The sequence below is a fragment of the Acanthaster planci genome, linkage group LG16 (genome assembly GCF_054643075.1).
Source record: "Acanthaster planci isolate LZ-2023a linkage group LG16, COTS_SCS, whole genome shotgun sequence".
NCBI lineage: Eukaryota > Metazoa > Echinodermata > Asteroidea > Valvatida > Acanthasteridae > Acanthaster > Acanthaster planci.
This window is the reverse complement of record NC_141792.1, coordinates 8937082-8948578: the sequence shown is the minus strand read 5'-3', so window position 1 is coordinate 8948578 and position 11497 is coordinate 8937082. Positions and strand designations below refer to the sequence as shown.

At 41.7% G+C, this 11497-nt stretch overlaps 1 protein-coding gene across 1 annotated transcript; it reads left to right on the top strand.

The window, feature by feature from the left end:
* Window positions 1–4211: 4211 nt before the first annotated feature.
* LOC110990648 (uncharacterized) lies at window positions 4212–6420 on the top strand. Its single transcript, XM_022255724.2, has 2 exons — window positions 4212–5076; window positions 5409–6420. Exons 1-2 carry the CDS (start codon window positions 4333–4335, stop codon window positions 5985–5987), a joined length of 1323 nt encoding a protein of 440 aa, XP_022111416.2. The 5' UTR covers window positions 4212–4332; the 3' UTR covers window positions 5988–6420.
* Window positions 6421–11497: the final 5077 nt, after the last annotated feature.

Sequence of the window (11497 nt, the reverse complement as noted above, 5' to 3'; positions counted from 1 at the left end):
CCGTCGTGCGTCGCCTATCAAATGGGTTGCATAGGACATGCAAAAGCCGTTGTTTAACAAATGACAATGTGATGATTCCATTCAATTCAAGAGGACAAGATAGAATATCTGTATCGGTTGGCAGATTTCTTCCTGGAATTTGATGAAAACAAGTCGGCACATTTTTACAGTATGCAAATTAGAATAACACTGTGGATAAGTTGGCCGGAACATTTTTGCGGAAAATGTTTTTCCCCAAAAAACACTAGGTTGAATTCTCAGAGAGGCGATATTTTCTTGTCAAGGGGCAGGGGTAGTCTAGCATTATTGGAATTAATTATGTGACTAGTATATGCTTTGCAGGTGGGATTTGTACTTGCCTTATTCGGAAAAGATCTTTAGAAGTGAATGGAATCATCACATTGTCATTTGTTAAACAACAGCTTTTGCATGTCCTATGCAACCCATTTGATAGGCGACGCACGACGGGCGACGCACGACGGACGACGGGCGACGCACGACGGACGACGCATGACGGGCGACGCACGACGGACGACGGGCGACGCACGACGCACGACGCATGACGGGCGACGCACGACGGGCGACGGGCGACGCACGACGGACGACGGGCGACGCACGACGGACGACGCACGACGGACGACGCATGACGGGCGACGCACGACGGACGACGGGCGACGCACGACGGACGACGGGCGACGCACGACGCACGACGGGCGACGGACGACGCACGACGGACGATGGGCGACGCACGACGGACGACGCACGACGGACGACGCATGACGGACGACGCACGACGGAAAATGGCATGTTTGGAACTGGTAAATGGCAGAATTGGGACACAACAAAAAGCAAAATGCGACGGACGACGGGCGACGGGCGACGGCAGATATGGAATTCCATAACATGCCGTCAGGTACCTATCTTCAAATAGCATTATTTTTAACAAGTTTGACAAAGACAAACATATACACGACAAATATGCCTGTGTGTTTACTCCACTGCACAGTACATGTACGTTCATTTATAAATATGTCGGTTTTTGGTTTATAGATTATGTTATTATTATTTGCGAACCGTGCTTACAACATAGCTAAGGCTATGCATGCCTCTACACATCAAAAGTTACTGCATGGTTTAGAATATCTCTTAATATCTTTTCATCAACAGGTGCTGAACTTTGTGGATTACAGCAGTCATGTCTTTCTGCATTTTTGAGCCAACTGCTTTGGTTGCATTTCTTGTACTTGACCCTCCCATTCATGAGGACATTCACAAAGTAGTGGTTGGCAGGTTGGATATGTAGAAGGATGATTTGTTTCTTACATATTGGGCAAAGAACTGTTGAAGATGACGATTGAAAAACAGCTCTTCTAGGCATTCCAAGCAAACAATGTGTTCACACTGTGTTTCAGTAGGTCTGTTGAAGATTTTGCAGCAGTACTTGCAAATGAAAGAACTATCATCTGACTGAAAATCCTGCCCCATTGTCGGAGTCGTTGTTTTCCTAAGACACTCAAAGTTCATCTGCACAGTTGCCTTGGCTTTCTCCTCTTCCCTGTCAAGAGTAATAAGACGAGCATGTTTCCCTTTCGAAGGACGATCACCTCTTTTGGAAATGTTCACCTTGTCACAAATAAAGCAGGGGCCTCTTGGAGGGTGGGGGGCCAATCATTTGGCACAGGATGTGTCTTTGCATGATAAAGTTTTGAACTGCAAAGATGGCACATGAAGGGAGGGTGGCAATGTGGCTCATCGGTTTCTACATTGATTTTATACTTTGCTTGTATCTTCTCTTGATTTTCTGAGCAAGGCTTAAGTTGCCTGTTATGGATTTTCCATAGATTTACTCTCTCAGCACATATTCTGCATAATTTCTGGAGATTGTGTATGTGATCCATAATCAAAGAGCCACTTTCCAGTACTCTGTCAATTAAAAGCAATAAATTTACATGCTTGTATCCTTGAAACTTTTGTCAAGAGTAGCTTTGTTCTTTCCTTTTTGATTGGTGTGTAGTTCCAGAACTATTTTTTTTATTTAAGGTATTAAAAAAAGACAAATTAAAACAAACGGTTTCAGTGTAAGAAAACAATTTCAAATTTTCTTTCAAAGCCTTTCAAGTAAAAGTGATCCACATGTTATGTAGTTTTTGAAAGTACATGTACATTGTAATCTGAAAAGAGGACTATTTCATTTAGCAACCTCTGAGGATGTTATTTAAAATACCAGTCATTTAAAAGTTTTGACAATACCGCACCCAACCTGTTTATATATCAGAAAGTGGAGGTTATTTTGCACTGCTGGGGTTCCTAATTTACCAAAGAATATCGAGTTAAAGTGCTTGCCGCCCCGCATTTTTTTCTAGTCAGGCGGGTATGCAGTATCGGGCAGATCGCCCGCGCGTGATATACATGTACATGTACAGTGTACATGTAGTAGTCTGGCACCGCCGGGTACCGCGCTTACGCGGGCTACCGAAATGGCGGTTCAGTCTGAAAATATCACCCATGTAAAGTCCACATTTCTCGAAAACCTTGGAGTTTGCACAGTAGAGAAAATACAGTTTGTAAGATGAAGAGTTGTTTTGTGATATTATGTGTTGTTTTAGGCTAGGAAAACTCTAGGTCATATAGATTTTCATCTGTAAATCTTACCTCGCCAGAAACACAAAATCGGAGCAGCTCAGTTTAGCTTTAAATTTCGCGCTTAAGAAATCCATTTCAGTTCGCTTCTCCTGCTGCACTTGTCAGTAAAAAGTGTAAACGTGCGGGAGTGGTCGAAAACATTCATCAAAATCGTGAATATACAGTATTATCATGACTTTTAGGCAGTGTTTACAAAATGGGTCAAGATTTATGAATTATGCAACTTGCCCGTACTCGTCAAAAAACTGACGCATGCGCACAACCGGTGTTCCCGTTTAACACAGACGGAAACAGCGGTGGGGGTGCACTGAACTTATTGAAGCCCCATTGAAGACCATGTAAAACCGACCACGTTTGCAGCCCCGGTGCGGGCAACCGAAGTCCCTCAGGCCTCTCAAACAAAAAACAAAGTGTTCTGGGGTCATTCAGCTCTCAATTGATTTTCAATTTTTAGTAGGTTAACCAATGAAATGTTTAATTATCCATCCAAAACAAACTCACCTTCCAAAAAGTGAACGTTCCCAAGTCTGTCAGCGGCCATTTTTCAAATTACATCCCTCCACCTTTTTCAGGCTCTTGGGACAATTTTTCAGTGGCATTTTTCTATGTTTCGCCCTGGGATGGGAGCCCTTGAATCTAGGGACTTCATTCTGGGCCTATTTTCTCACAATCCCACAAATTCTTGGGCCACACAATCTCCTCTTTTCCAAATAATCTGTAGGGGTACTTTTTGAGCGCCTCCGCCAGCTGAAGAATCTCCGTTAAATTGGGCAGTGCACCCCTAGCTCGTCGGTCAGGTGCGGCGGACCAAACCCTTGTTGCGAGAGCGGAACCTAACGCAGTGCGGCGGTTGGACCCTTTCTGAGAGAAGTGCGATAGTAACCATTCTTATGGTGAAGAAATGTAATCATATGAATGGCCCTTATGCATGGTCAGCTAGCTTAGCTTGGACCTATGCGAGAGCGGTACAATTTAGCCCAGGGTACTAGGGAGAGTCGTAGCGGCCCATCACCGCTACGTCCGCACCGATTGCCGGGCGAGACACCCTCGTGTCCCTCGCCACCCATGTCCTGCTAACTAGCCCAGTCCTCCCCGTCTCTACGCTGAGCCAATAATAATAGTACTGGTACACAGTGCGGCGATCTTATTGCGCTCAACACATTGCGGTCTGAGCGGCAGTGCGGTCGGTACATACCGGCGTTCAAACCCACATTGAACTTTGATGAAGAGAAGTGAGAGCAATAAACCAACCAAACAGTTTGACTGCCACCCAAACCCCTTGTTTCACGTCCACCTTTTAATAAATTGTTGACCCCAAATATCACATCCCGTAGACACTAATAAAGTCCATGCTACCATCGACTTGGTATTTAGGGAACGCAACAGTATTCTAATGATAGGAAACCATAATATAAAAAGTTCCGGCTCATAAATGAGTTAGTCTTGATTACTTGCCTTTGGCTTGAAATTACACACGACTCTATGGGAGCGGTCTGTGACCACTACAACAGACTCGTGTGTAATATCATTCCTCAGCTGAGTAAGTCGGTTGAGTAAGGCTGAACGAATCTGAATAAAAGCACTTGCGCCATGATAGTTTTTTTATAGCGCAATCAAGGCTGCAGTCGTTGCGTGTGCAGGTTGTCTTTAATATTTGTAGTTGGTGTAGGCTACCGCTCGATCAGGAGCATGGCAAGATCTCTGGTGTTGGCTTGTGTATTTCTTGTCTGCCTCACAGTTTCGGTGTTGATTTACGAGGCCCTAAGCTCTAATGGTTTATATCATGATCTTCATGTTCGCACTCCCTTGCCAATTGGGTATCGGGTTGTTTCCCCTAATCGTCCCAATCTGCCCGTCACCCAAGATCAAACGTTGACGCTCACACTACGCATGGCAGCTGTACCTAAATTGATCCAGCGCATGTACTGTGACTTTTTACGATCTGCCGTGCTGTTCTGGTCACCAAAGCTGGGTCACATCAGCATGATACTAGACAAGGAATCGGCAGCCGATCACCGGTTGGCAGCTCGACTGAGTCAGCAAGAGCACGCGTTTGGCGTCAACTTTGATTTCATTTACGAGCCTCTCCCAAACGATATCTCGATCTTGGAAATTGAGAAAGATCGAGGGTACGGCCGCCAACTATGGAGCAGTTTCTTCATGGATTTGTACATCAACGCACCAATCATCGCTTGGACTGACACGGACGGGATGTTTACGACACCCGTCACCCCAGAAAATATCTTTAACGGTCATCGATTACGAGTTGTTACATTTTCCTACTGGAGCCTCTCCCGCATGCATGGCTGGGACACAACAACCAAACTTGCAACGGGCATGAATCTGGCGGCAGATTTCATGTCTTATTTCCCCGTCTATATCTGGAGAGATACAATAAGGAATTGTAGGAAGCACATTCTTGATCACATGAACGTAAGTGGAGAATAAACCTTTTTCCTCTGTGACTCTTTAAATGCATGGCCGTGATATCAGGAAATATACAAAGATGGAAAGCCTTTGTATATTTCCTGATATCAATGCCATGCATTTTTGTGTCCTCAAAATGCTCTGCGCTTTCTCCATTTAAGTTACACTCCTACAGGAGCGTATTTTGAACTTTTGCTCTAGGAAAATTCTTTTATTAAGTGGATCCAATGTTTTGTAGTTGAAGTTAGTTTTCACTCCAATGGCATTGAAGTCATTTCGGGGAACATTTGTTGTATTGCCAAAAGGGAAGATCGTAACCACAACGATTTCTCTTGCAGGTGTCTAATTTTGCAGACGCCTTCAAAAAAATGAAGGTGAAAAACGCTAGGGTCAGCCCCGTCAACATTATTTTGAACTACGCTTACTACTTTGAACACGATCGTTATGATTGGCATCTGGACGTCAACAACAACCTGGAAGCCTACAACTCCAAACATGTTCAACCCGGTTTCGAAATCAAACCCAATGAGACAGTTCCAGATGTTCGAGTCACGGTGCATGCAGGAGTGCACTTCTTAATAAAGGGACCACATCCAATGCTCCAGGGATATTGTATCGCCAAGCGGTATGTTGGTACGCCGTCTGCTGCCTGCAAGTGGTTTGAAAATGTGACAAACTTTCAGCTGTTCGAATTTGTAGTGGCGAAACATCACACTCTCAACCACCTCGCCACTTGGTGCTCGCCTGAGGGTGATGGGCGCAAGGACTGCAGCCGACGGATTGAGGCGCATTACAAGAATGTTGGCAGGTATTACAACTTGGGATGGTTTGATCTAGATATGCGTCGAGTATCTGCTGTTGAGAAAGCAGCCGCGCTCGGGAATGTAACTTGTCCCAAAATATTTAGCTTTAATTGATTAATTCAGGAGCGACGTGGTTAATGGCGTGTAGACCGGTTCTCCCACCGAAGAGTTTGACTATTTACGAAAATCTTCAGATCTGGTTTAAACCTAACCGAAAAATAGTTGTCCTTTATATATGGCTCCTCTATTGTTGCTCTCTGTGAGTGGTTCCCCCTCTTTTAGAGTAGATTTATAAGAGACTCACTCTTTTTGATATTGTCATTTTCATTCTTTGCCTTTAAAGAGTGCAATGTTACAGCAGGCTTTCTTTACAGAATTTCCATTTGGAGCATAGGGCTCCCTCTAATTCGAAACTACATCTTCTAAGAATGATTGTTAAGTGGAATCAACGAGGGTTTAAACTGTGTCTGACTTCAATTTTATTTCAATATGATAGTATACAAATAAAATTGTTGATGAGTGCAGTGTTTAAAATAATTTTTGTGTACCGGTGACAGGTGAAATATTTCATTCTACTCGGCGAAACAAAAATTATATTAAGAATGAAGAGGATATAAAGACGAAGGATTAGAGAGGTTTGCAAGGCACGATCCAATATACTTTTAGTTTTATTCTTTAAATACGTTTCAAAAAATACTTTACTTCTTTAAAGTAGATTTAAAGTGCAAGTTTTTCATTTTTTTTCAGGTCCGCTGTCTTTAGACCGTTCAGAATCCAAAAAAACAAGTCTTTATACAATCACGCGACTCATGTTTTCAAATGCATTTGACACGTACCTTGTGAGCCATACATGACTGTATGGAAGCTTGTACTCCAGTGTCCAAAATTTCGTTAATCCCCATCTTAAAAATTTAATTAACCGAATGACATAAAATTTTGGTTCAGGGTATTTCTCAAAGAGTCCAATCAAGTAGTGAAAGTTTGGTTCAAAATGATATGGAATATATACGCTCATTCCTTGCCCTCGGTAGTTGACTGTAGTTTGGGCCATTGGTCTCAATCAGTCTTTTACCCGTAATCAATGCTGATATTTTTAGATTAATCAAGGAAAAAAGGTTTATCGTACTAGGACGTGGTTCACTCAATATCTCCTAGCACAATGGACTGTGCCAGGGAACACAAAGAGGTTGTAACACATCTCCATGAGGAAAGTAATTGAGTCACAGCGTTAAATCATCCGATTTCCTGATCTGATAATCTGAACCCCCCCCCCTCCGAAGATTTATCTTTTGGACTGTTTGAATGTCAGGTGTCCACAGCTCGTCCAGCGTATGTCGAAAGTCCTCAGGAGAGGATAACTCATAAAGTGAACATTTTCAGAAAAAAAGGACAGATGATTCGCCGTGCAGTTACAGAAATGGTGCTTCGAGCCCAGATTTGTATCCAACCAAATGACGACCATGTGGAGGACTGAGACACTTTGAAATATGAAATGAGCTTCTCATAAGTTTTCAATGAACATGAAGATCTAAAGCTGGGAAGTTTTTGTTCTTTCTAACCAGCTCCGTGCAGTTCACGCTAGTCAAACGCGCTTTCAGATGCACAATACTTTGTCGGCACGGGTACTCTTACGTCTACAATAAAATAATGGCATACGTACTGCATTATGGAGCGTGACCCTGATTTCACCTTATCCCGCTCATTGTCTCCAGTGCAAGAATAATTGCTCTGAAAATACATGTAAAAACCGTTTGTGTTATAAAGTACAGCGTGGACCGTTTCGAAAATGTCTAGTTTCAATGCTCATATTGCATCGTCGCAAAAAAAAAATATTCAACAACTACAAAAAAAAAACGGAGCGATTGTGCAGTTCCTCTTTAGCATTCTCTGGACTTTTATTTCCCACGAAGTAAATTTGGTGACGGTGAAGTGTTGTCTATTTTGCAAATCAGGAATTAACATTCAGCCTGCCTATACTGATGTGTTTTTTTTATAGTTCTATCTGATGACCCTGTTTAAAATAAAAAAAATGATCCGAATGCTGACTCGTACAGTTTTCTAACGGCCTGAATAATGATAATACCAACTGCTGTAACGAGGATCAGTAAATCCGTAAAAAGAAAAACAGCAACGTTCACAACCAAACATAAGTCCACTTAACTAAAGATAATAAGATCGTCTCGTGTTGGCGCCAGGGCTCCTTTTTTTTCTTATAGGTCTAAACAATGTTCATGTGTTATGGTTCCAAAATTTCTTTACCCAGAAACGTGGGTCTATAGGTAGTTTACCCTTGATTTCTTCCTCGGCAGAATGTGCCACCGATTCCACGTCGTTTATGTTCATGCATTATGGCCGCTCGCTTGCAGACGGCTGGTCTCGTAGAAAAGATACTGACAAGGTTGGTTTTTTGTTTACTTTGCAAAGTGCAAAGCTGAGTCGGAGTTGCCTTGCTTTGTAAGTCATGTAAAAAAATCCTTCCCACGGATCTTTGAACGCATCAGTGAACACATGGACTTCTGGCATAGTGCACGATCACTCAAATCATAGAGCTACAAATTTCTATGTTCAAATCAACAATGTTTAGTTCATATGTGCACGTAAAATGGCAAACAGAAATCGTGCCTAGTTACCTTCTGTTCACAGTTATCGTTTTTAGAAGCATGGTTTCCTATTGTGTCCGTCATGCTTCTGAAAGGATAAAGAAGAAATTGTTGAACTGCGGAACAACATGGACGCCACGTTTAAGCATATACCTCAACAACCTCAATCTGCTAAATGATATTATAATTAGGTAATTCAAAATTATTTTTTAGGTTCTGTACACTCAGAACAAAATTGAGCCGGGGGGAATTCATATTTCCTATGTGATAAATTCGTCTTCTCATATTCAAGGTGAATTAAAGGCCACCGTGACGTTCCATAATGTAGTCGTCGGGTCGTCGCAGTTGCCGTACATCTTCGGGTTCCATCCAGCTCTCCCGTTGGAAAGCTGCTGTACTTAAAGTCAAAGTCCTATGTGTTCAGTAACTTCACATACTTTAATTTGACCTAAACACTTTGTCCTTACGTGCATCGATTTTTCAGAACTGGTCACAATTATGTCAATGTCCCTTTGCATTGTTCAACCACGGACATTTACATATCTACAACTGCGAGCGTCTCCAGTGCAAAACACGTACAATCTCAGTTGCATGGATGTAATACGGACTGTTCTCGACTTTTCTCTAGAAAAAAAAATCGCGATTATTTTGTTTGTATAAACCACTGTACCTAATTCAGTACTTTTAAGAGGAAAAGAAATATATGATTAAATTCTGATCGGATTCAAAATTTTCCTTTTTGCCTACTGACATAAAACGAAGCAGTTTTTATTTTTAGAGTTAAGGCGCCTACTTGCACCATAGAGGAAGGACACAGAAGGAGTTGCAACTCAGGCACTTCCAAGTGTTCAATGATGGTCACCGCTGAGTCAGGCGAATAATAGAAAACATTCCAAAAATGCCTGACTACCGCAAGCATCTTGGCCGGACAAACGGGGCTAGTAATATTCTAGCAGTACTTGTAGTTTTTTGCTTGCAATTTAATACAAATAATCGATGTGACCAGGAAATAGAGAGAGAAAACATTCCTGATATTATACGTATACTTTTGCCATCATAAATAAACTTTATAAATTTTGATACACTGTTCCATTATCCATGCAAAGTTTGGAATTTTATTCTCCTCCGTCCAATACATCAGTGTTTAAAGACTTGGTACAAATTTGGCTGAGACTCTCCAACAAACTGTTCACTACTACTGGAAAGTTGAGTTCATTAGGAACAAAATGCGCTATTTCATCACAGGGCGTGATCGAGAAATCCCATAAATGAAAATGATTCAAACAAAACACAAAATCTTGTAAACAAGTGGGCTATTTATTCCCAAAATAACTTCAGAAGAAAGCGTTCATGAAGGGCACTGACTGCACATATAGATTTAGGGCACACCGCGTAATGCAAGCAACTCCGCAAGCATTAAATTTGATGTTGTCATGAAATCATATCAAGCACCAACAAAGGCATGAATATTCAATTTCCTATACCTCGGTACACGAAGTTTTAAGGATGCAGATTACCAAATGTATTTGTGCACTAACACAGCTGCTTCGGCTCGGGTTTCATTTCTGCAACCAGTGAAGACCTTCCCAGACAAACTACAACACGATTGGTAGTTTATAAATTCTGACTTCATACTCCATATATCTTTAGACAATCATGCAAAGAAATTCGTCATGATGACGTTATCAGATGATTTTTTAAATTTAAAAATTCAATTCGTGTACATCAACAAGTATTGAGATAATCAAGTTATAAATTTGAAAACGGTAAATCAACCAGCCAACAAAAAAACGAATAACTCATAAACACAAAAAGGAGAGTCTTAATTATAAGTATTTCAGACACAAGGCATACCGGAAAGGTAAATGAGTGAGGTACTTGAGTGATGTATAAGTGGCGTATAACGTCATTATCATCAATTTCTTCTAGGACCATCCTTGCATGATTTTGTAGAGGTATATGGAGTATGTAGTCAATCAGAGTTAATATCAATAAGAGTTAATAAACTACCAATCGTGTTGTAGTTTGTCGGGGAAAGGACACATGTAAAAGGGATCAAGAAACCGGAAAAAGTACATATGGGGCAAAATGAAAACATAAAAATGGAACAAATACGACAGACATAAAACACAAAGAAAGAAATCGAGAAAGGCGTACAAAGACATTTAGTTTCATGCCATGAGTTATTTCATTTTCTTCAATGTCATTTCATTTGATCCATTGTTTGTTTGTTTGAGATGGTGTGATTTTGAGCTCTCGTTTAACGTAAGCTTTTCACCGTGTTAGAGACCAAGTTTGGTCCTTTATTGTTTGTAGTTGCTCTTGCAGACTTTTGTAGACTTTACTGGTTCTGCATAAGTATCGTTAAGTTGTATCGTTTACTGATATTTTCATCTCCATTTTATACCCCTGTATACTCCTATTACGTTAGTCAGCTAGGCTGCGCTGGCCACCATGGCTGGTCGTGCTGCTAGCTGGCTGTTATTACGTTAGTCAGCTAGGCTGGCCACCATGGCTGTTCGTGCTGCTAGCCGTACCACTGTTCGAGATCATTCAACTGATCAGTTGACTGGCTCTTCAAAAGCCACCCCTGCATCTGAGCCTTTCAGCAACACAACTCATGACAATGGAATAGCTTTTAAAGCTGAGGACAACGTTTCTGTTCAGTCTCACGTAAATGCACTCACGGATCACTGTTTCTTGTATAAACCCTCGGGATATAGTCTCAGCCTCTCGCATATCAAATGGCGCGTGGCCGTTTATCTGAAATCCAGAGACGCGGTTGAAGAAGCTGTCGTGTTCGGGCTAGAATATAATGATTCTTTCATCACCATTACCCCCTTGGTTCAACCTACTGAAAGACTTGTGCTTTCTAATGTCTACCCCGAATTACCCAATGCTTTCATTGCGCAAACGCAGACCTATCAGGTTTCTGTAAACCAGTATCAGCAATCAAACCCATACCTCTAGGGATAAAAGACAACAAAATATCTCATGTCATGTCTTTCAGAAGCCAAGTACATG